This window comes from Somniosus microcephalus, unplaced genomic scaffold (assembly GCF_052327205.1).
Source record: "Somniosus microcephalus isolate GS21.2 unplaced genomic scaffold, FLI_Smic_1.0 unresolved_chr4, whole genome shotgun sequence".
Taxonomy (NCBI): Eukaryota; Metazoa; Chordata; class Chondrichthyes; order Squaliformes; family Somniosidae; genus Somniosus; species Somniosus microcephalus.
The window spans coordinates 50182367-50208163 of record NW_028225182.1 but is presented as its reverse complement, the minus strand read 5'-3'; the positions used below and the strand labels follow the sequence as shown (position 1 = coordinate 50208163).

At 52.2% G+C, this 25797-nt stretch overlaps 1 protein-coding gene across 2 annotated transcripts in view; it reads right to left on the bottom strand.

Moving 5' to 3' along the window:
• Positions 1-224: 224 nt before the first annotated feature.
• chrne (cholinergic receptor, nicotinic, epsilon) overlaps positions 225-25797 on the bottom strand; it is a 111539-nt gene continuing 85966 nt past the window's right edge. For both annotated transcript variants that reach the window (XM_085977526.1, XM_085977527.1), the window contains exons 9-12: positions 23752-23866; positions 21361-21568; positions 8167-8294; positions 225-579 (exon numbers count right to left, since the gene is read on the bottom strand). In XM_085977526.1, coding sequence (XP_085833652.1) covers positions 415-579; positions 8167-8294; positions 21361-21568; positions 23752-23866 — 616 coding nt within the window. In that variant the 3' untranslated portion in view covers positions 225-414. The remainder of the gene's footprint in view (positions 580-8166; positions 8295-21360; positions 21569-23751; positions 23867-25797) is intronic.

The following is a 25797-nucleotide window of genomic DNA, read 5'->3' as shown; positions in this document are numbered from 1 at the left end:
CCACCAGCAGGCGAATGAAAAATAATTAATCGTTGATTTTTTTTTTAAAGGTGGGCTGAGGGTGAAAAATGTTCTCCTTTTTAAAGGGTGGTGCAAAATGTTTCAGGTGCTCAAGGAGCGCTGTGCAGATTCCCCCCAAAGCCACTGAGTTACACAGTTCAGACACATTGCTGCCCCTACCCTGAGGGAGAGAACAAGATCGGCAAAAGTATTACGTGGAGGAAGGGCGGGTGGGGGGGAAATCTCTCTGATACCCATTCCAGGAGATGCCTTGGGGCTTACTGCTGGTGAACAGATGTAGGAGTAATAATAGTTATTTTAAAGGATCCAAAATTAAACAGAAAGAGATCAAAAATGTTTCAGGCTCCCAATTAGAATTAGGAAGGAAATGAGTTCAAAGCGCGCTGCGTGTTATTATGGTGCATATTTCCCGGGGTCTCCTGCGAAGGGGAATTCTGGCGCTTGGTTGAAGTGCCCTGTGAGGAAGATTGCCAGAGTGCCAATAGTGAAGAGGAGAAGTGCGATCCAGAAACAGGCCTTGTCGATAACTTTTCCGACCAGAATCCAGTTTTCGTTTTCCTGAAAGAATAGAACAAAAATGGTGTGATCGTCAATTCAGCAGGGCTGGGGGTTTCACTTCAGCTGGACTCAGCTGTTTATGCGCACCCACTAAACACTAATATATCGATCTAGTTATATGAAAAGTATACATATGCACACATTTCTTGTCGGTTACACTTAAGATGTCCCTCACACTTCAGACATCAAGTAGTGTCTGTTGCAAATTGCTGTCATGCTTTAAGCAGGGGGAGGTGGAAGGGTATAAACAAATATACTCATTCAGAATCTATAGATAAACTCTCCAGTAACTGAAAATACTGATGGTTGTCTTAAACAAACTTCTGTTTGTTCACTTGAGTATTAACGAGTTCAGTCTTCTGGTTATTAATCATTTTATTCTTTAACTTCAGCATAGAAAGCAATTAACAAGCGGCGTATAGTCACAGATAGATCACGCGAACCTAGGCATGGGTCCTTTCGTGCTGCTTGAACAGAGGAAAAAGCTTACATTTACACACTGTTTTCTTATCAAACTGGAGCTGGCATTGTCTACTACGGTAGTCTCTGGCTACTGCATAGTCCAGAGACACAAGTCTAAATTTTCTTCAACATACATCAACAACGTTAGAAGCACGTAAAAACATCGTAGCCTTGCTGTGGTAAGCATAAACCTTCTAGTCTCTAGACTTTCTTATCCTAACATAATATTTTGCATCTAAACATTCTATTCTGAAAATATCCACCTTTCAGAAGCTGAATTAACCGAGTTCCATATGCCAACACTGATTCCACAGAGTCTGCAGCACCTGCTTGTGAATTCACCCAGTGCTTACTTAACATCACTTAGGCTTTGTAGCCTTAGACACTTTAGCAGCAGCATGCTACATTACATAGTATAATGTTCCTGTCCATCTACATCACAACAGTGACTAGACTTCAAAAGCATGTCATTGGTTGTGAAGCACTTTGGGACATCCTGAGGTTGAGAAAGGCGCTATATAAATGCAGGGTTTTTTTTGTCCCTATGAGACAGCCTATTCTCACTTACTGTCAGCAATGTAGATCTGCGAGTGTGTATAGATTTCGAGATCAAACTACACTTGAGACATCAAACTGTTATGTGGAACATAAGAAATAGCAGGAGTCGGCCATTTGGCCCCTCGAGCCTGCTCCGCCATTCAATAAGATCGTGGCTGATCTTCAACCTCATCTCCACTTTCCTGCACTATCCCCGTATCCCTTGATTCCCTTAATATCCAAAAATCTATCGATCTCTGTCTTGAATATACTCAACGACTGAGCCTCCACAGCCCTCTGGGGCAGAGAATTCCAAAGATTCACCACCCTCTGAGTGAAGAAATTTCTCCTCATCTCAGTCCTAAATGGCCAACCCCTTATTCTGGGACTGTGACCCCTGGTTCTAGACTCCCCAGCCAGGGGAAACATCCTCCCTGCATCTACCCTGTCAAGCCCTGTAAGAATTTTGTATGTTTCAATGAGATCACCTCTCATTCTTTGAAACTCTAGAGAATATCGGCCTAGTCTACTCAATCTCTCCTCATAGGACAATCCCCCCATCCCAGGAACCAGTCTGGTGAACCTTCGCTGCACTCCCTCTATGGCAAGTATATCCTTCCTTAGGTAAGGAGACCAAAACTGTACACAATACTCCAGGTGTGGTCTCACCAGGGCCCTATATAATTGCAGTAAGTCATCTTTACTCTTATACTCAAATCTTCTTGAAATGAAGGTCAACATACCATTTACTTTCCTAATTGCTTGCTGTACCTGCAGGTTAACTTTCAGTGATTCGTGTACAAGGACACCCAGGTCCCTCTGAACACCAACATTTCCCAATCTCTCACCATTTAAAAAATACTCTGCTTTTCTATTTTTCTTACCAAAGTGGATAACTTCACATTTCCCCACATTATATTCCATTTGCCATGTTCTTGCCCAACTTAGCCTGTCTATATCCCCCTTGAAGCCTCCTTGCATCCTCCTCACAACTTACATTCCCACCTAGCTTTGTATTATCAGCATTACATTTCTTAAATTCTTACAGGGCTTGACAGGGTAGATGCAGGGAGTCTAGAACCAGGGGTAACAGTCTCAGAGTTAGGGGTCAGCTATTTAGGACTAAGATGAGAAATTTCATACATATTACATTTGGTCCCCTCATCCAAATCATTGATACAGATTGTGAATAGCTGAGGCCCAAGCACTGATCCTCGCGGTACCCCACTAGTTACAGCCCGCCAACCCGAAAATGACCCGTTTATTCCTACTCTCTGTTTTCTGTCCGTTAACCAATCCTCAATCCATGCTAGTATATTCACAGAATCACAGAAACCCCACAGTGCAGATAGAGGCCATTTCGGCCCATCGAGCCTGCACCGACACATATCCCACCCTATCCCCGTAACCCCACGTATTTAATCCCCCTAACACTAAGGGTCAATTTATCATAGCCAATCAACCTAACCCGCACATCTTTGGACTGTGGGAGGAAACCGGAGCACCCGGAGGAAACCCACGCAAACACGGGGAGAATGTGCAAACTCCACACAGACAGTCACCCGAGGCCGGATTCGAACCCGGGTCCCTGGCGCTGTGAGGCAACAGTGCTAACCACTATGCCACCGTATTACCCCCAATCCCCTGAGCCTGAATTTTGTTTAATAATCTCTTGTGTGGCACCTTATCAAATGCCTTCTGAAAATCCAAATACACCACATCCACTGGCTTCCCCTTATCTATTCTGCTAGTTACAACATCAAAAAATTCTAACAGATTTGTCAAACATGATTTCCCTTTCATAAATCCGTGCTGACTCTGCCCAATCCTATTATTATTTTCTAAGTGCCCTGTTACCACATCCTTAATAATAGATTCTAGCATTTTCCCTACGACTGATGTCAGGCTAACTGGTCTGTAGTTCCCCGTTTTCTCTCTCCCTCCTTTCTTAAATAGTGGGGTTACATTTGCTACCTTCCAATCTGCGGGAATCATTCTAGACTCTGGAATTTTGGAAGATGACAACCAATGCATCCAATATCTCTATAGCCACTATTTTCAAAACCCTAAGATGTAGGCCTGGGGATTTATCAGCTTTCAGTCCCATAATTTCTCCAGTACTATATTTTCACCAATACTAATTTCTTTCAGTTCCTCATTCTCGCTAGACCCTCGGTTCCCCACTATTTCCGGGAAGCTTTTGGCGTCTTCTTCCGTGAAGACAGACACAAAGGGCCCGATTTTGTGGATCGTGCGGGAAATGGGCGGGTTCCCCGAATGTGGGGTTCCGACCCAAAAAAAAAGGGTCAGCCAGCTGCACGCAATTTTCCTTCAAGTGGCCAATTAAGTTCCAGCGTGTGGGCAGCCTTGCTAATTGTCCATTTCCAGTCAGAAAGCCCCACAGTATGATGTCATCATTCGTGGTGCTTTCAAGGTCCACAGCAAGCACTGCATCCTCTGAAGGCTTCCAAATGAACCATACAGGATGGCAGAGGAGCCTGCAGCAGCTGTGGCCAGTGCCAGACCCCGAGCTGTCTCCAAATTCGACGAAGCTTCACTGCAGGCATTATTGGATGGGGTTAGGGCCCACAGGGAGGTCCTCTTCCCTAGGTCAGGGAGGAAGAGGCCTCCCACTGAGACCAATGTTGCATGGATGCAGGTGTCAGCAGATGCCAACTCGCTGGGAGTCACCAGAAGAACCTTGGAATTACATCTCTAACTCCTATCTTTACTCCCCCACAGTACCATCCAGAGCCCCTGTCCTCACTGTGGAGGAGGAAGAGGCTGTGCAGCCAGACTCCTCAGAGGAAGCTCCAACCTCTGAGGGTGCAGCGTCAGCAGAAGTAAGCGCACCCAGCACCAGCGCAGACACTCACACCTCGGGGGGACCTTTGGGACATAGAGTAGTGCTGTCACCTGGTGTTTCACAGCTCACAAGTGAGCCTCAGCAGATTCTGGAGACAGGGACAGCAGTGGAGAGTCCTCGTCTGAGGGCGCAGGACTCTGCCAGCTCAGCTCAGCTGCGCTGCATGTTGACCCTCTGCCTCTGGGTCCATCCGCAAGAGAAGAGGTGATGGATCTCCATGCACAGATGCAGGAGTCTCTGGCAGGTTTTGTCTCCAGGGTCGCTGCAAGTGTGGAGCGAATGGAGGAGTCCAAAGCGACCATGAGCAGAGCCTTTGTGGAGTCATTGGCGCATGAATGCATCACCATGGAAAGGTAGGCTACCTCCATGGAGGAGATAAGTCGCCAGGGTATGGAAAACATGGTGAGTGCTCATAAGAGAATGACATCTCTTGAGGAGCGATGGCCATCTATTGCACAGAGAAACCAGACCTTCATGGAAGTCCTGAGTAGGACTGCCAGTGCAGAACCAGGTCCCCATGGCCCCCTAATGCGCAGCAAGGTGCTCTCAAGCCACTTCCAAGCATTGGCCCCTTCTGGCCTGTGCAGCTTCAGGTGAGTGAGCAGCAGCCTGGTGCTCCTGTTGCTGATCCTGCTGTTCCTGGTTCTGCTGCTGCTGCCTCTGCTGCTGGAGATCCTCTAACGACAAGAAGAGAAGGAGAAAAAGGCGTCCCATGCTTCTGGTAGATGCCTCCGCTGAGGAAGCGCTGAGTGAGGGTGGTGAGAGGGGCTTCCCAGGAGCTCACATTGGAGAAGTGTGTGAGGCTCCAACCTTCCACAGCTGTGTCTAAGCCATGAACAAGTAGCCCCAAGCCTGCAACAACAAGGTCCTTCAACATACAAATGCTCTCCATTTAAATCTCAGCTTTCTCGAATGACCTGCAGCTGAGAGCAAGCAAGCCGGGATGCTTCACGCCAGGTTTCATCAGCGGGGTTCCCCGCAGGCGTGTTTAGCGTGGGGAACCCTTGAAAATAGCAAGGGCCCCTTAAAATGGCATTAAACATGCCAATAATTGCTGATTAGGGTCCCGACGGCCAATCCCGCCAGCGGCGGGCGGAACTGATTCGGGTCGCAGAGAAACGGCGGTCCGAAAGTCAGGCGGGGAATCAGGCGATTTTTGGCCCCCGCCCGCCTGAAAACCCGCCCGACGGCTGGCAGAAAATCGAGGCCAAAGTATTTGTTTAATTTCTGTGCCATTTCCTTATTCCCCATTATAATTTCTCCTGTCTCAGCCTGTAAGGGACCCACATTTACTTTCGCTAATCTTTTCCTTTTTACATACCTATAGAAGCTTTGACAGTCTGTTTTTATGTCTCTCGCTAGTTTACTCTCATATATTCTATTTTCCCTTTCTTTATCAATTTCTTGGTCCTCCTTTGCTGAATTCTAAAATCCTCCCAATCCTCAGGCTTACTGCTCTTTTTGGCAACATTATAAGCCTCTTCCTTTGATCTAATACTATCTTTAACTTCTCGTTAGCCACGGTTGGACCACTTTTCCTGTGGGGTTTTTGTGCCTTAAAGGAATTTATATTTGTCGTAAATTATGTATTAATTCTTTAAATGCTAGTCATTGCTTGCCAACATCATACTTTTTAATGTATTTTCTCAATCTACCGTAGCCAATTCGCCCCTCGTACCTACGTCAAAATTCACATCAAAAGAAAAAGAAAGACTTGCATTCATATAGCGCCTTTCACGGCCCAAAGCAGTTCACAGCCAATGAAATACTTTTTTTGAAGTGTGGTCACTGTTATAATATAGGAAACACGGCAGCCAATTTGCGCACAGCATGCTCCCACAAATAGCAATGTGATAATGACCAGATAATCTGCTTTAGTGATGTTGATTGAGGGATAAATATTGGCCCCAGGACACCGGGAATAACTCCCCCTGCTCTTCTTCGAAATAGTGGCCGTGGGACCTTTTACATCCACCATGAGAGGGCAGACGGGGCCTCGGTTTAACGTCTCATCCGAAAGACAGCACCTCTGACAGTGCAGCGCTCCCTCAGTACTGCCCCTCCGACCGCGCGGCGCTCCCTCAGTACTGCCCCTCCGACAGTGCGGCGCTCCCTCAGTACTGCCCCTCCGACAGTGCGGCGCTCCCTCAGTACTGCCCCTCCGACAGTGCGGCGATCCCTCAGTACTGCCCCTCCGACAGTGCGGCGTTCCCTCAGTACTGACCCTCCGACAGTGCGGCGTGCCCTCAGTACTGCCCCTCCGACAGTGCGGCGCTCCCTCAGTACTGCCCCTCCGACAGTGCAGCGCTCCCTCAGTACTGCCCCTCCGACAGTGCGGCGCTCCCTCAGTACTGCCCCTCCGACAGTGCGGCGCTCCCTCAGTACTGCCCCTCCGACAGTGCAGCGCTCCCTCAGTACTGCCCCTCCGACAGTGCGGCGCTCCCTCAGTACTGCCCCTCCGACAGTGCGGCGCTCCCTCAGTACTGACCCTCTGACAGTGCGGCGCTCCCTCAGTACTGCCCCTCCGACAGTGCAGCGCTCCCTCAGTACTGCCCCTCCGACAGTGCGGCGCTCCCTCAGTACTGCCCCTCCGACAGTGCAGCGCTCCCTCAGTACTGCCCCTCCGACAGTGAGGCACTCCCTCAGTACTGCCCCTCCGACAGTGCGGCGCTCCCTCAGTACTGCCCCTCCGACAGTGCGGCGTGCCCTCAGTACTGCCCCTCCGACAGTGCGGCACTCCCTCAGTACTGCCCCTCCGACAGTGCGGCGCTCCCTCAGTACTGCCCCTCCGACAGTGCGGCGCTCCCTCAGTACTGCCCCTCCGACAGTGCGGCGCTCCCTCAGTACTGCCCTTCCGACAGTGCGGCGCTCCCTCAGTACTGACCCTCCGACAGTGCGGCGCTCCCTCAGTACTGCCCCTCCGACAGTGCGGCGCTCCCTCAGTACTGCCCCTCCGACAGTGCGGCGCTCCCTCAGTACTGCCCCTCCGACAGTGAGGCGCTCCCTCAGTACTGCCCCTCCGACAGTGAGGCACTCCCTCAGTACTGCCCCTCCGACAGTGCGGCGTGCCCTCAGTACTGCCCCTCCGACAGTGCGGCACTCCCTCAGTACTGCCCCTCCGACAGTGCGGCGCTCTCTCAGTACAGCCCCTCCGACAGTGCGGCGCTCCCTCAGTACTGCCCCTCCGACAGTGCGGCGCTCCCTCAGTACTGCCCCTCCGACAGTGCGGCGCTCCCTCAGCACTGCACTAGAGTGTCAGCCTGAATTTTTGTGCTCGAGTCTCTGGAGTGGGACTTGAACCCACGACCTTCTGACTCGGAGGCGAGAGTGCTGCCCACTGAGCCACAGCTGACACACAGTATTGAATTACAAGAGCATCAACAATTTTGCATTTATATAGCACCTTTAATGTAGTAAAACATCCCAAGGCGCTTCACAGGAGCGATTATCAGAGACAATTTGACACCGAGCCATGTAAGGAGATATTAGGACAGGTGACCAAAAGCTGGGTCAAAGAGGTCGGTTTTAAGGAGCGTCTTAAAGGAGGAGACAGAGGCGGAGAGGTTTAGGGAGGGAATTCCAGGGAGCAGGCGGGGCCTTGGTTTTAACGTCTCATCTGAAAGACGGCACTGAGGGAGCGTCAGTCTAGATTTTTGTGCTCAGGTCTCTGGAGTGGGCCTTGTACCCACGATTCCAGTCTTGTAACCCATTTCCATACTCACTGAGCCAATGTCATTCTGTTCTTTAGTGCTTTTGGTGATGAAGTTGCAGGCATCAACGCAGGCTTTTATCTCTGGGGCGAAGTGAGCCAGGCTTTTGTAGAGATCCACCGTAGTTCCAATATCAATGTCTGTGCCCGAGTAATTCAGAAATACAAGCTTCATTATTTATTCCAAAATGACAGAGTCAAAATCACATTCCCCCCCCTGCTTATTCTTCCCTCCTCCCCCCGCTGGTGCTGCACGGGTGACAATGGTCCAGAGTACTGCGGGGAATTATCAATTCACACTTCCAGCAATTTGTGCTGCAAAATATTTTCGAGCTGAAGGGTGAGGGAAAAAGTCTAACTAACGGGGCAGGCCGCTGGATGGCCCGCTGCAGCACATTCTGGGCCAATGACCTGGCCTAGTGGCCACTCTACAACCGAGAATCTAGACTGCGAGGCTCAGCAGGCTGTTCCTCCATGGCTGGAGTAGCTGCACAGTGACTTGAGCTGTTCAACATTGTGGGAGGAGGAAAGGACATAATATTCGAGCCAGATATCATCCGCACCTGATGAGTAAACATTCGCGCTCTCTCACAGACACACGCATATTCGCACTCTCGCTCTCTCACTGACACACACACTCGCTCTCACAGACACACACATTCGCACTCTCGCTCACTCACTGACACACACGCTCTCTCACAGACACACGCATATTCGCACTCTCGCTCTCTCACAGACACACACACTCGCACTCTCGCTCACTCACTGACACACGCATATTCGCACTCTCGCTCTCTCACAGACACACGCATATTCGCACTCTCGCTCTCTCACTGACACACACACTCGCTCTCTCACAGACACACACATTCGCACTCTCGCTCACTCACTGACACACACACTCGCTCTCTCACAGATACACACATTTGCACTCTCGCTCTCACAGACACACACACTCGCACTCTCGCTCACTCACTGACACACGCATATTCGCACTCTCGCTCTCACAGACACACGCATATTCGCACTCTCGCTCTCTCACTGACACACACACTCGCTCTCTCACAGACACACACATTCGCACTCTCGCTCTCTCACTGACACACACACTCGCTCTCTCTCACACACACACACTCGCACTCTCGCTCACTCACTGACACACACACTCGCTCTCTCACAGATACACACATTTGCACTCTCGCTCTCACAGACACACACACTCGCACTCTCGCTCACTCACTGACACACGCATATTCGCACTCTCGCTCTCTCACAGACACACGCATATTCGCACTCTCGCTCTCTCACTGACACACACACTCGCTCTCTCACAGACACACATTCGCACTCTCGCTCTCTCACTGACACACACACTCGCTCTCTCTCACACACACACACTCGCACTCTCGCTCACTCACTGACACACACACTCGGACTCTCGCTCACTCACTGACACACACACTCGCTCTCTCACTGACACACACACTCGCTCTCTCACAGACACACACATTCGCACTCTCGCTCACTCACTGACACACACACTCGGACTCTCGCTCACTCACTGACACACTCGCTCTCTCACAGACACACACATTCGCACTCTCACTCACTCACTGACACACACGCTTTCTCACAGACACACACATTCGCACTCTCGCTCACTCACTGACACACACACTCGCTCTCTCACAGATACACACATTTGCACTCTCGCTCTCTCACAGACACACACACTCGCACTCTCGCTCACTCACTGACACACGCATATTCGCACTCTCGCTCTCTCACAGACACACGCATATTCGCACTCTCGCTCTCTCACTGACACACACTCGCTCTCTCACAGACACACACATTCGCACTCTCGCTCACTCACTGACACACACACTCGCTCTCTCACACACACACACACATTCGCACACTCGCTCACTCACTGACACACACACTCGCTCTCTCACACACACACACTCGCACTCTCGCTCACTCACTGACACACACACTCGCTCTCTCACACACACTCGCACTCTCGCTCACTCACTGACACACACACTCGCTCTCTCACACACACACACTCGCACTCTCGCTCACTCACTGACACACACACTCGGACTCTCGCTCACTCACTGACACACACTCTCGCTCTCTCACAGACACACACTCTCGCTCACTCACTGACACACACACTCGCTCTCTCACAGATACACACATTTGCACTCTCGCTCTCTCACAGACACACACACTCGCACTCTCGCTCACTCACTGACACACGCATATTCGCACTCTCGCTCTCTCACAGACACACGCATATTCGCACTCGCTCTCTCACTGACACACACACTCGCTCTCTCACAGACACACACATTCGCACTCTCGCTCACTCACTGACACACACACTCGCTCTCTCACACACACTGACATTCGCACACTCGCTCACTCACTGACACACACACTCGCTCTCTCACACACACACACTCGCACTCTCGCTCACTCACTGACACACACACTCGCTCTCTCACACACACACACTCGCACTCTCGCTCACTCACTGACACACACACTCGCTCTCACACACACACACTCGCACTCTCGCTCACTCACTGACACACACACTCGGACTCTCGCTCACTCACTGACACACACACTCGCTCACTCACTGACACACACACTCGCTCACTCACTGACACACACTCTCGCTCTCTCACAGACACACACTCTCGCTCTCTCACAGACACACACACTCGCTCTCTCACAGACACACACACTCGCACTCTCGCTCTCTCACAGACACACACACTCGCACTCTCGCTCACTCACTGACACACACACTCGCTCTCACAGACACACACACTCGCACTCTCGCTCACTCGCTGACACACACACTCGCTCTCTCACAGACACACACACTCGCACTCTCGCTCACTCACTGACACACACACTCGCTCTCACAGACACACACACTCGCACTCTCGCTCACTCACTGACACACACACTTGCTCACTCACTGACACACACACTCGCTCACTCACTGACACACACACTCGCTCTCTCACAGACGCACACACTCGCACTCTCGCTCACTCACTGACACACACACTCGCTCACTCACTGACACACACACTCGCACTCTCGCTCACTCACTGACACACACACTCGCTCCCTCACAGACACACACACTCGGACTCTCGCTCACTCACTGACACACACACTCGCTCTCTCACTGACACACACTCGCTCTCTCACTGACACACACACTCGCTCTCTCACAGACACACACACTCGCACTCTCGCTCACTCACTGACACACACACTCGCACTCTCGCTCACTCACAGACACACACACTCTCACTCTCGCTCACTCACTGACACACACACTCGCACTCTCGCTCACTCACTGACACACACACTCGCTCTCTCACAGACACACACATTCGCACTCGCTCACTCACTGACACACACACTCGCTCTCTCACAGACACACACACTCTCTCTCTCACAGACACACACATTCGCACTCTCGCTCACTCACTGACACACACACTCGCTCTCTCACAGACACACACACTCTCTCTCTCACAGACACACACATTCGCACTCTCGCTCACTCACTGACACACACACTCGCTCTCTCACAGACACATACACACTCGCTCTCTCACGCACTCTCGCTCACTCACAGACACACACACACTCGCACTCTCGCTCACTCACTGACACACACACTCGCTCTCACACACACACACACTCGTACTCTCGCTCACTCACAGACACACACACTCGCACTCTCTCAGACACACTCGCACTCTCGCTCACTCACAGACACACACACTCGCGCTCTCGCTCTCTCACAGACACACACACACACTCACTCTCTCACAGACACACACACACTCGCGATCTCGCTCTCTCACAGACACACACACACACTCGCTCTCACAGACACACACACAATCGCACTCTCGCTCTCACAGACACATACATTCGCTCTCACAGACAAACACGCTCTCGCACTCTCACAAACGCACTCGCACTCTCGCTCACACTCTCGCTCTTGCTCTCTCACAGACACATACACACTCTAGCTCTCACTCGCACTCATGCTCTCACTCTCTCACACACTCGTCACTCACACTTACACACACACACTCACCCACACACAAAATACAGGGCCAGAAGCGATGGCTGAAATTTTCACTCGCTTTCGCCAGTTATAAACCACTCCTCCGACATCGCCCCAGCGCTCCCTCAGTACTGCCCCTCCGACAGTGCAGCACTCCCTCAGTACTGCCCCTCGGACAGTGCGACGCTCCCTCAGTACTGCCCCTCCGACAGTCCGGCGCTCCCTCAGTACTGCCTCTCCGACAGTGCGGCACTCCCTCAGTACTGCCCCTCCGACAGTGCGGCACTCCCTCAGTACTGCCCCTCCGACAGTGCGGCGCTCCCTCAGTACTGCCCCTCCAACAGTGCGGCACTCCCTCAGCACTGCCCCTCCAACAGTGCGGCGCTCCCTCAGTACTACCCCTCCGACAGTGCGGCACTCCCTCAGTACTGCCCCTCCGACAGTGCGGCGCTCCCTCAGTACTGCCCCTCTGACAGTGCGGCGCTCCCTCAGTACTGCCCCTCTGACAGTGCGGCGCTCCCTCAGTACTGCCCCTCCGACAGTGCTGCGCTCCCTCAGTACTGCCCCTCCGACAGTGCGGCGCTCCCTCAGTACTGCCCCTCCGACAGTGCTGTGCTCCCTCAGTACTGCCCCTCCGACAGTGCGGCGCTCCCTCAGTACTGCCTCTCTGACAGTGCTGCGCTCACTCAGCACTGCCCCTCCGACAGTGCGGCGCTCCCTCAGTACTGCCCCTCTGACAGTGCGGCGCTCCCTCACTACTGCCCCTCTGACAGTGCGTCGCTCCCTCAGTACTGCCCCTCCGACAGTGCGGCGCTCCCTCAGTACTGCCCCTCCCTCAGTACTGCCCCTCCCACAGTGCGGCGCTCCCTCAGTACTGCCCCTCCGACAGTGCGGCGCTCCCTCAGTACTGCCCCTCCGACAGTGCGGCGCTCCCTCAGTACTGCCCCTCCGACAGTGCGGGGCGCTCCCTCAGTACTGCCCCTCCGACAGTGCGGCGCTCCCTCAGTACTGCCCCTCCGACAGTGCGGCCCTCCCTCAGTACTGCCCCTCCGACAGTGCGGCGCTCCTTCAGTACTGCCCCTCCAACAGTGCGGCGCTCCCTCAGTTCTGCCCCTCCCACAGTGCGGCGCTCCCTCAGTACTGCCCCTCCGACAGTGCGGCGCTCCCTCAGTACTGCCCCTCCCACAGTGCGGCGCTCCCTCAGTACTGCCCCTCCCACAGTGCGGCGCTCCCTCAGTACTGACCCTCCCACAGTGCGGCGCTCCCTCAATACTGACCCTCCCACAGTGCAGCACTCCCTCAGTACCGCCCCTCCCACAGTGCGGCGCTCCCTCAGTACCGCCCCTCCGACAGTGCAGCACTCCCTCAGTACCGCCCCTCCCACAGTGCGGCGCTCCCTCAATACTGACCCTCCCACAGTGCGGCGCTCCCTCAATACTGACCCTCCCACAGTGCGGCGCTCCCTCAGTACCGCCCCTCCCACAGTGCGGCGCTCCCTCAGTACCGCCCCTCCGACAGTGCAGCGCTCCCTCAGTACTGCCCCGGGTGTGTCGGCCTGGATTTTGTATTCAAAGGGGGAAAAATTCGTTAGCGACCATTTTGGGTCGTTAACATCGCCAGGGCCCGGCGAAAAATAACGCCGGTGATCGCTGACTTCAGTTTTTGCGCCCTAAGAGGGAGGAGGAGCTAATTCAAGCACTCCACTTCCTTCTTAGAGCGCTAACCCCGAATATCGGGGCGGTGCGTTCTGCAGCGCTGCGCACGGGACCGCATAGCGCTGCCACATGGAAGGGCTCCTCCCCTCATTAATGGGGCAGGCCCAAGCCCACAACTCTGTGGGGCCCTACCTGGACCACCGGGGAGCGGGGGGCCGTGCCAGCAGATCGCGGCACTCAAGAGGAGTGTCGGGCTGCCAGATCACGGCATGGGCCCCGCATTCAAAGACGCAACGGGCTGCGACAATTAAGTCGGACCCCCTCCCCTTTACTTATCGCCCCGCGAGCCTCCTGCCGCTCTGTTCCCACCCCCGAATCGGCCGCTGTCATCGCCCACCGCAGATTCAGGGGGCGCGGGCCAATTTTGCAGGCGGGGCGCTGCGCACGGTGATTATGTTGTCATCGCCAGCAGAGTAGGGCGCTAGCGGTTACCGCCGCCACTTAGCCCCCCCCTGCTGAATTTAGCGGGAGTCGTTCGCGGCGCCACGCCCAGGGGGCGCTAGTGAGCAGCGTAAATGCACCAAATTTCTAGCCTCTGAAGTGGGACTTGAACCAACAACCTTTATGACTGAGAGGCAAGAGTGCTATCCACTGAGCCACAGCCGATACCGAATTCCAGCAACGCCCAGACCAGCAGTTGAACCTTTGTAGTTTGCCTAACTCAGTACCGCACCACTGAGCTATCGAGGGAGCTCCTAACATTGAATCGCCCAGTATTTACTGACCGGCACGTGCAACAATTGACATAAAGCTGCTAACAGATTGAGATCTTGATTATGTTTGAGAACAAGGAGAAATTTCCTAAAGTTCTCTCGTTTTTGGAAGGTTCCCCCTGTGATCCTTCACCTCTCGCAGGACATTATATTGCCAACAGTACTGTAAATACATGGTGTGTTTTAAAGAAGGGACCATTTGAGCTGAATTGGCTTGGCTTATATTTTAGAAGGTTTCAAACTGGGATACCCAGAGACCCAGGTCTGCGACGGGAATCCCACCGAGCACCCAAGGCCATCAGATTTCTCTCCACCCCTCGTCAGCTTACTGCACTGTTGTTAGTTCTCTTTCTGCAATGTTTTCTGCAATAATATCACTTCCTTCCTTCAGTTAGCTGACACTTTCTTTCAGAAAAAAAGGACAGAATCTCCAGGAGTGTGTGGATATTTACAGGGGGTCCCCGGGAGTGTGTGGATATTTACAGGGGGTCCCCGGGAGTGTGTGGATATTTACAGGGGGTTTCCCCGGGAGTGTGTGGATATTTACAGGGGGTCCCCGGGAGTGTGTGGATATTTACAGGGGGTTTCCCCGGGAGTGTGTGGATATTTACAGGGGGTTTCCTCGGGAGTGTGAGGATATTTACAGGGGGTTTCCCCGGGAGTGTGTGGATATTTACAGGGGGTTTCCCCGGGAGTGTGTGGATATTTGTAGGGGGTTTCCCCGGGAGTGTGTGGATATTTGCAGGGGGTTTCCCTGGGAGTGTGTGGATATTTACAGGGGGTTTCCCCGGGAGTGTGTGGATATTTGCAGGGGGTTTCCCCGGGAGTGTGTGGATATTTGCAGGGGGTCCCCGGGAGTGTGCTGATATTTTCAGGGGGTCCCTGGGAGTGTGTGGATATTTGCAGGGGGTCCCCGGGAGTGTGTGGATATTTGTAGGGGGTCCCCAAGAGTGTGTCGATATTTGTAGGGGGTTTCCCCGGGAGTGTGTGGATATTTGCAGGGGGTTTCCCCGGGAGTGTGTGGATATTTACAGGGGGTTTCCCCGGGAGTGTGTGGATATTTGCAGGGGGTCCCCGGGAGTGTGCTGATATTTTCAGGGGGTCCCTGGGAGTGTGTGGATATTTGCAGGGGGTCCCCGGGAGTGTGTGGATATTTGTAGGGGGTCCCCAAGAGTGTGTCGATATTTGTAGGGGGTTTCCCCGGGAGTGTGTGATTATTTGCAGGGGGTCCCCGGGAGTGTGTGGATATTTGCAGGAGGTCCCCGGGAGTGTGTGGATATTTACAGGGGGTTTCCCCGGGAGTGTGTGGATATTTACAGGGGGTTTCCCCGGGAGTGTGTGGATATTTACAGGGGGTTTCCCCGGGAGTGTGTGGATATTTTCAGGGGGTCCCCGGGAGTGTGTGGATATTTGTAGGGGGTTTCCCCGGGAGTGTGCTGATATTTTCAGGGGGTCCCCGGGAGTGTGTGGATATTTACAGGGGGTTTCCCCGGGAGTGTGTGGATATTTACAGGGGGTCCCCGGGAGTGTGTGGATATTTACAGGGGGTTTCCCCGGGAGTGTGCTGATATTTTCAGGGGGTCCCCGGGAGTGTGTGGATATTTGTAGGGGGTTTCCCCGGGAGTGTGTGGATATTTACAGGGGGTCCCCGGGAGTGTGTGGATATTTACAGGGGGTTTCCCCGGGAGTGTGTGGATATTTGTAGGGGGTTTCCCCGGGAGTGTGTGGATATTTACAGGGGGTCCCCGGGAGTGTGTGGATATTTACAGGGGGTTTCCCCGGGAGTGTGTGGATATTTTCAGGGGGTCCCCGGGAGTGTGTGGATATTTTCAGGGGGTCCCCGGGAGTGTGTGGATATTTGTAGGGGGTTTCCCCGGGAGTGTGTGGATATTTGTAGGGGGTCCCCGGGAGTGTGTGGATATTTGTAGGGGGTCCCCGGGAGTGTGCTGATATTTTCAGGGGGTCCCCGGGAGTGTGTGGATATTTACAGGGGGTTTCCCCGGGAGTGTGTCGATATTTACAGGGGGTTTCCCCGGGAGTGTGTGGATATTTACAGGGGGTTTCCCCGGGAGTGTGTCGATATTTACAGGGGGTTTCCCCGGGAGTGTGTCGATATTTGCAGGGGGTCCCTGGGAGTGTTGTCAATATTGTGGTTAGCACAATATAGTGGTTAGCACTGTTGCCTCACAGCGCCAGGGACCCGGGTTCGAATCCGGCCTCGGGCGACTGTCTGTGTGGAGTTTGCACATTCTCCCCGTGTTTGCGTGGGTTTTCTCCGGGTGCTCCGGTTTCCTCCCACAGTCCAAAGATGTGCGGGTTAGGTTGATTGGCTGTGATAAATTGACCCTTAGTGTTAGGGGGATTAAATACGTGGGGTTACGGGGATAGGGTGGGATATGTGTTGGTGTAGGGGTTACGGGGATCGGGTGGGATATGTGTCAGTGCAGGCTCGATGGGCCGAAATGGCCTCTATCTGCACTGTGGGGTTTCTGTGATTCTGTGATTTGCAGGGGGTCCCCGGGAGTGTGTGGATATTTGTAGGGGGTCCCCGGGAGTGTGTCAGTATTTACAGGGGGTCCCCGGGAGTGTGTCAGTATTTACAGGGGGTCCCCGGGAGTGTGTCGATATTTGTAGGGGGTCCCCGGGAGTGTGTCGATATTTGCAGGGGGTCCCCGGGAGTGTGTGGATATTTACAGGGGGTCCCCGGGAGTGTGTGGATATTTGCAGGGGGTCCCCGGGAGTGTGTGGATATTTACAGGGGGTCCCCGGGAGTGTGTGGATATTTGTAGGGGGTCCCCGGGAGTGTGTCGATATTTGCAGGGGGTCCCCGGGAGTGTGTGGATATTTACAGGGGGTTTCCCCGGGAGTGTGTGGATATTTGTAGGGGGTCCCCGGGAGTGTGTGGATATTTACAGGGGGTTTCCCCGGGAGTGTGTCGATATTTGTAGGGGGTCCCCGGGAGTGTGTCGATATTTACAGGGGGTCCCCGGGAGTGTGTGGATATTTACAGGGGGTCCCCGGGAGTGTGTCGATATTTACAGGGGGTCCCCGGGAGTGTGTGGATATTTACAGGGGGTCCCCGGGAGTGTGTCAGTATTTACAGGGGGCCCCGGAAACGGAAATCTTGACATTCACTCTTTCATCCTGTCTTTAATTAGCTGGCGTTATGGCTCCTTTCTGTTGTTGATTATGACTTGTTTCCTATCCACGACCTCCCGGTGGAATGCACCATTTGAACACTAGGAGGAGCCAGGTGGCCTCCGTCACTGCTAACCAGGTCTGTATGAAATCTCCCCGCAACACAGCTCACATTGGGAAGTCTGCATGTTGGGAATTGCAGGCAGATATCCCACCATTCTGTGGCCGAATGCATTGTTGCCCCATCACGCTGCAGCACGACACCCACCTCCCCATTCTCAACTCAACATCATAACTGAACATGCACTTACTACATTAGGTCTGCTGCCCCCTGTCCTAACTCGCACTACGTCCCGTTCACCCATCACCCCCTGTACTCACCGACCTACACTGGCTCTCGGTCCGGCAATGCCTCGATTTCAAAATTCTCATCCTTGTGTTCAAATCCCTCCATGGCCTCGGCCCCTCCCTATCTCTGTAACCTTCTCCAGCCCTACAATCCTTCGAGAACTCTGCGTACCCCCACTTCTAGCTTCTTGTGCCAGTCCCACTTCCTTCACTCGCTTCCACACTGGCGGCCGTGCCTTCAGCTGCCTGGGCCCTAAGCTCTGGAATTCCCTCCCTAAACCTCTCCGCCTCTCTCTCCTCCTTAAAACTTACCACTTTGACCAAGCTTTTGCTCACCTGTCCTAATACCTATTTCTTTGGCTCGGTGTCGATTTTTGTCGCCTTGGGATGTGTTACTATGTTAGAGGTGCTAAAGGCATGTTCACACCATAGAATCATGGAAATTCACAGCACAGAAGGAGGCCATTCGGCCCATCGTGTCCGTGCCGGCCGACAAAGAGCTCTCCACCCTAATCCCACTTTCCAGCTCTCGGTCCGTAGCCCTGTAGCTTACGGCACTTCAAGTGCACATCCAAGTACTTTTTAAATGTGATGAGGGTTTCTGCCTCTCCCACCCTTTCAGGCAGTGAGTTCCAGACCCCCACCACCCTCTGGGTGAAAACAGTTCTGCTCAAATCCCCTCTAATCCTTCTACCAATTACTTTAAATCTATGCCCCCTGGTTATTGACCTCTCTGCTGAGGGAAATAGGTCCTTCCTATCCACTCTATCTAGACCCCCTCGTCATTTTATACACCTCAATCAAGTCTCCCCTCAGCCTCCTCTGTTCCAAAGAAAACAACCCCAGCCTCTCCAATCTTTCCTCATAGCTAAAATTCCCCAGCCCAGGCAACATCCTGGTAAATCTCCTCTGCACCCTCTCTAGTGCGGTCACATCCTTCCTGTAATGTGGTGACCAGAACTGCACACAGTATTCTAGCTGCGGCCTAACTGGTGTTTTATACAGTTCAAGCATAACCTCCCTGCTCTGATATTCTATGCCTCGGCTAATAAAGGCAAGTATCCCGTATCCTTTCTTAACCACCTTATCTACCTGTCCTGCTACCTTCAGGGATCTGTAGACATGTACTCCAAGGTCCCTTGGATCTTCTGCACTTCTCAGTGTCCTACCAGTTATAGTGTATTCCCTTGCCTTGTTAGCCCTCCCCAAATGCATCACCTCACACTTCTCCAGATTGAATTCCATTTGCCACTGTTCTGCTCACCTGACCAATTTATTGATATCTTCCTGCTGTCTACAGCTTTCTTCTTCATTATCAACAACATGGCCAATTTTGTATCATCTGCAAACTTCTTAATCATACTTCCTACATTCAAGTCCAAATCATTGATACATACCACAAAAAGCGAGGGACCCAGTACTGAGCCCTGCGGAACCCCACTGGAAACAGCCTTCCAGTCACAAAAACACCCTTCGACCATTACCCTTTGTTTCCTGCCTCTGAGCCAATTTTGGACCCTTGTTGCAGGTGATCGTGACCCATCTTCCCTCAATTATTTTGCCCTGCTGTAATGCCACCATTAACACATGTGTCGAAACTGATTTCTCCCACCCCCCCCCCCGACTCCCACCACTACTTTGTCATCTTTGTTGTCCATCGAAAGAAATGGCCATTGCCCCACTGCAGCACAGAGATACTCATTATATGACCAAAAGGCCATTTATAGCATCCTCTTCTTCACCCGAGTCTCTGAGAAGAGTCGCTATTCTTTGTAACCCTCGGCCTCCATTCAAAGATTTGGGTTGTGGCCCAGGGCTGGGATTCAGCCATGGTCACTCTTCTACTCAAGAAACCAAAGGGGATTGTATTGGGAGGCTAGGATAGCCATGCCATAAGCAAACGGTCCCTATTGAAATCAAAAGACTTTTACAGTTACAATAGAACTCTTGTAGGCCCCATTAGCAGCTGCCTAGATTGATTCCTGGGATGAGAGGGTTGTCCTATGAGGAGAGATTGTGTAGAATGGGCCGATACTCTCTGGAGTTCAGAAGAATGAGAAGGGATCTCATTGAAACATACAAGATTCTGAGGGGGATTGACAGGGTAGATGCTGAGAGGTTGTTTCCCCCTGGCTGGAGAGTCTAGAACCAGGGGTCACAGTCTCAGGATAAGCCTTTCAAGACTGAGATGAGGAGGAATTTCTTCACTCAGAGGGTGGTGAATCTTTGGAATTCTCTACCCCAGAGAGCTGTGGATGCTGAGTCGTTGAGTATATTCAAAACAGGGATCGATAGATTTTTGGACTCTAGGGGAATCGAGGGAGATGGGGATCAGGCGGGAAAGAGGAGTTGAGGTGGAAGATCAGCCATGATCTTATTGAATGGAGGAGCAGGCTCGAGGGGCCGAATGGCCGACTCCTGCTCCTAATTCTTATGACAGGACCAGAATCAAGAGCTCATCGCTTAGGGAATTATGGCCATAGATGATACTGTCATTTCATATTGGAGCATTCAAACTAGACACTGGCCTTGGACAGGATGTCACTAGCAATCATCTGACAGCACCACTGATTTATCTACTCAGGAGCAAAGTTTTGTTAATGGCTATCTAGTTTCATGGGAACAGGAGGAGGCCATTCAGCCCCTCGAGCCTAAGAACTTCAGAAATAAGAGCAGGAGTGGGCCGTACGGCCCCTCGAGCCTGCTCCGCCATTCAATACGATTATGGCTGATCATCCACCTCAACTCCACTTTCCCACCTGATCCCCATATCCCTTGATTCCCCTAGAGTCCAAAAATCTATCGATCTCAGCCTTGAATATACTCAAAGACTCAGCATCCACAGCCCTCTGGGGCAGAGAATTCCAAAGATTCACAACCCTCTGAGTGAAGAAATTCCTCCTCATGGCTGATCTGTATCTTAATTCCATCTACCCATCTTCCGTAACCCTTAATACCCTTACCCAACAAAAATCTATCAATCTCAGTTTTGAAATTTCCAATTGATACCCCGCCCGCCTCGACAGCTTTTTTGGGGTAGAGAGTTCCAGATTTCCACTAGCCTTTGTGTGAAGAAGTGCTTCCTGACATCGGCCAGTTTCGGGGAGTAGCCTGTGGAGCTTAGTTGTAGGCCGGAGGATTGTGACTCGCCACCCGAACCCAGCGCACTGTCTTACCTGCCGTCATCTTGTTGGCTCGCTTTAGCCCGTGCCTGTCTCGCTGTCTTTCAAACATCAGTTCACTCCGCGGTTTTTTGAGAATATATTCTTCCGCTTTTATCATAATCCCAAAGGAACTCCTGCGCCTTGGTTGGGGCGTGTCCCAGGAATCCTCGGGAAACTCCAAGTGCATGCCCAGATACTGCGGCAGCAACTCCAGGAACACCTGCAAGTGCAACCTGCGATTCAGTGAGGTCCACCTGAGAATCACAAACAGCTGCCCATGGACTGTGTCAGTGCAGCCCAAAGCCTTCAGGCTCCCAGCCAGCCTTGACCAGCTTATTTCTTTCCCCCCCTCTACTTGACTCTGACTGGGGTACTTGTTCCACGAGCACCAGCTACACTCCAGTACGCTCGCCCAAGCACCCATCTTCTTGCGCGAGCCTGGGTGAGTGAGTGTTGCCCGGCTGTTTTTGACACAGCCCTGACCTCGCCCCAACATCCAAACACTCTTTCCACCATGGAGTCTCTGCTTAGGGCAGCGCGGTGGCATAGTGGTTAGCACTGTTGCCTCACAGCGCCAGGGACCCGGGTTCAAATCCGGCCTCGGGTGACTGTCTGTGTGGAGTTTGCACATTCTCCCCGTGTTTGCGTGGGTTTCCTCTGGGTGCTCCGGTTTCCTCCCACAGTCCAAAGATGTGCGGGTTAGGTTGATTGGCCATGATAAAAAATTGGCCCTTAGTGTTAGGGGGGATTAAATATGTGGGGTTATGGGGATAGGGCTTGGGTGGGATGGCTGTCGGTGTAGGGCCCGGGTGCTAGGGTTTGGATGATCAGCCATGATCTCGTTGAATGGCGGAGCAGGCTCGAAGGGCCGAATGGCCTACTCCTGCTCCTTGTTTCTATGTTTCTATGATCTGGAATGAGAACCTTGTGACATAAGAATACTACTGGGCACTTGGTCTGAGTCTTAAACAAGGCTTTAATCAACTTTTTCAACATGGAAATCTAATTGTGTCCTTCACTAGTTCCTGTTAAAGAATGTCCTGAGCAAGCTGGGCCCATGCCCAAGTATTTATACTCTCCCTGGACAGCGCCACCAGCAGGCCGCCCAGTATTACTTCATAAGTCATTTGCACATGAATGACAAGATTCATGTCACCTTGGCTATATTTCCCACCCCGCCCTCCAATCCAAAGAGATACATTATAGCACCCCCTACTCTATCCGCAGCTCTAACAGCTGGGCTTTTTCTAATCTTTACGTGACTCAGTACACCTGAGCCATCTGGAGAGCCCCAGTGAAATAGTTCTGTGGCCTTGTAGCAAGATGGGGTTGCAGGAACAGAGAGACCTGGGGGGCGGGGGGGGCGGGTGGGCTGTGTGTATACAAACCTTTGAAGGTGGCGGGACAAGTTGAGAAGGCTGTTAAAAGAGCATACGGCATCTTTGGCTTCATTAACAGGCGTAGAGTACAAAACATAGAGAAATAGGAGCAGGAGTAGGCCATTCAGCCCTTCGAGCCTGCTCCGCGAGGAAGTTATGCTCAACCTTTATAAAACACTGGTTAGGCCTCAGCTTGGAGTATTGTGTCCAATTCTGGGCACCGCACTTTAGGAAGGATGTCAAGGCCTTGGAGAGCGGGCGCAGAGATTTACTGGAATGGTACCAGGGATGAGGGACTTCAGTTACGTAGAGAGACTGGAGAAACTGGGGTTGTTCTCCTTAGAGCGGGGAAGGGGGAATTTAATAGGGGCGTTCAAAATCATGATAGATTAAATAAGGAGAAACTGTTTCCACTGGCAGGAGGGTCGGTAACCAGAGCACACAGATTTAAGATAATCGGCAAAAGAACCAGAGGGGAGGATGAGGAGATTTTTTTTCATGCAGCGAGTTGTTGTGATCTGGAACACGCTGCCTGAAAGGGCAGTGGAAGCAGATTCAATAGTAACTTTCAAAAGGGGAATTGGAGAAATACTCGAAGGGGCAAAAATTTGCAGTGCTGTGGGGAAAGAGCAGGAGGGAGTGGGACTAATTGGAGAGCTCGTTCAAAGAGCCGGCACAGGCACGATGGGCCGAATGGCCTCCTCCTGTGCTCTATTCTATGGTATTTTACACCAATCTGTTTCGTTTGGGCTGTAAATCAAATGTTCCACTTCGAGGGAGAGAGCAGAAGGGGCGGGGCGGGGGAGAGACCCTTCTTGACCCTCTCCTACCGCAGAGTTAGAATTTGGAGCCGTCTCCATCATGGCCCAGTGCCACCTGCTGGCAGGAGGAGATGGTGTGCATGAACCAGCTCCTCAGGTTGGACACCGGCCCCTTGTGAGGATGAATCCGGGAAGAAAAAGCGCATGAAAGCTCCCGCGCATTAATTCTGTCGGGGGGAAAATGATGGTAGAAATTTCCTTACGTGCTTGACCTTCTCCGACATGCTGTGGGTGTTGGGTGTCCTCAGAGAGACGTTGAGGACGATAACGCAGTTGGTTACGATCAGCGTGGACACGACCATCACAAACATTAAATACCTGCAACGAGAATTCAGTCAGATGGTCAGCGCCCTCCCTCGGCCGCACTTCACACAACGCCGCTGGCGGGAGAGGGTGGCGACGTTTCCCCACTATCCACTTCACCTGGGATACCTGCTCCCAAGCACTGCCACTTCTGCGTGCGTTGTGTGGGAATTGGACCAGGACAGGACAGGACTTGGCTGAGATCCACTGCGTGTTCAAATACTCGTGCCAAAACCACACTGGGCTCCGTGAGTCAGCCACCTCTTCCTCTTCCTCTTTATGCCTGAAGTTGATACCGAGGGGGCTACAAAGCAGACGGGAGGAGTCCCTGTTGTCTGTTGATAGCTGTGCGCTCCCCACCCCCCTCCCCACTAGCCATCCCTGAATTGAATTCCCCAAGATAATTCCAATACTTCCCCTGTTCCTGGGACTAGGGACAGGGTCACTGGCAAGGCTTGGAAGCTAAGCTTAGAGCCAGGCCTGGTTAGTACCTGGAGGGGTGACCATCAGGGAAGACCAGGTGCAGGAGGTCACAGAAGGAGCCCCGAGGAGGGGCGGTTGGTGAGAAGGTCACGGAAGGAGCCCCGGGAGGGGCGGCTGGTGAGCAGGCCCGGGCGTTGGGCTGAAGATTGTCGGACAGGAGGAATGGTGGAAATGGAATGGCGGCACGCACAGACGCAGCGGCTTTGCTTCTCCCAGGACGGTGCTATTTACGTTTAATGTTAATGTTATTTGTACTGGACTCATGGGAGCTTGCAAGATCACATTTCGTTGTTCATGTACTTGTGCATTGTACAATGACAATAAAGTTGAATTATTATTATTTGTCCTGTAACCAGACAAATAAAGGTACTTGGTCCTATAGAAAGTTAGTCTGGGAATTAATAATGGAAAATAAGGAGATGGCAGTTGAATTGAACAGGTATTTTGCATCGGTCTTCACTATAGAGGATACAAGTAACATCCCAGAAATAGCTGTAAATCAGGAAATGGAAGGGAGGGAGGAGCTCAAGAAAATTACAGTCACCAGGGAAATGGCACTGAGCAAATTGTTGGAGCTGCGGGCTGACAAGGGCAGTTATACAGTCCATAAGGGGGACCCCGAGCTTCCAGTCGCCTGTCATTTTAATTCACCACCCCATTCCCACTCGGACCTCACTGTCCTCGGGCTCTTGCATTGTTCCACGGAAGCTCAGCGTAAGCTTGAGGAACAGCACCTCATCTTCCAATTAGGCACTTTACAGCCTTCCGGACTCAATATCGAGTTCAACAACTTCAGATCATAACCTCGGCCCCTATTACATTTTTATATATTTTTTATCCACACCTTTGTTTTGTGCCCTTCCCCCTTTTTCTCTCTCCCACATGGCAGCTGTCTCCCATTCTGCCAGCACATTTCACACCTAATCTAGAGCCGTCTTTTGTCTCCACTAGTCCGATCACCATCTCGTCTGGTTTTGAATACCTCTTAATGTCTCTTCACTTCTCTTTTGTTCTTTCATCCCCATTTCCCAGCCCCCAAACTGGCCTTTTAATCTGTTTCATTTCCTATGTTTTCTCTCAGTCCTGACGAAGGGTTTCGGCCTGAAACGTTGACTCTATTTCAATCTCCATGGATGTTGCCTGGCCTGCTGAGTTTTTCCAACATTTTCTGTTGTTATTTTAGTTATACAGGCCATTGGTGAGACCACATCTGGAGTACTGTGTACAGTGTTGGTCTCCTTATTTAAGGAAGGATGTAAATGCGTTGGAAGCAGTTCAGAGAAGGTTTACTGGACTAATGCCTGGAATGGGCGGGTTGTCTTATGAGGAAAGGTTGGACAGACTAGGCTTGTATCCGCTGGAGTTTAGAAGAGTAAGAGGTGACTTGATTGAAACTTATAAGATCCTGAGGGATCTTGATGGGGTGGATGTGGAGAGGATGTTTCCTCTTGTGGGAGAATCCA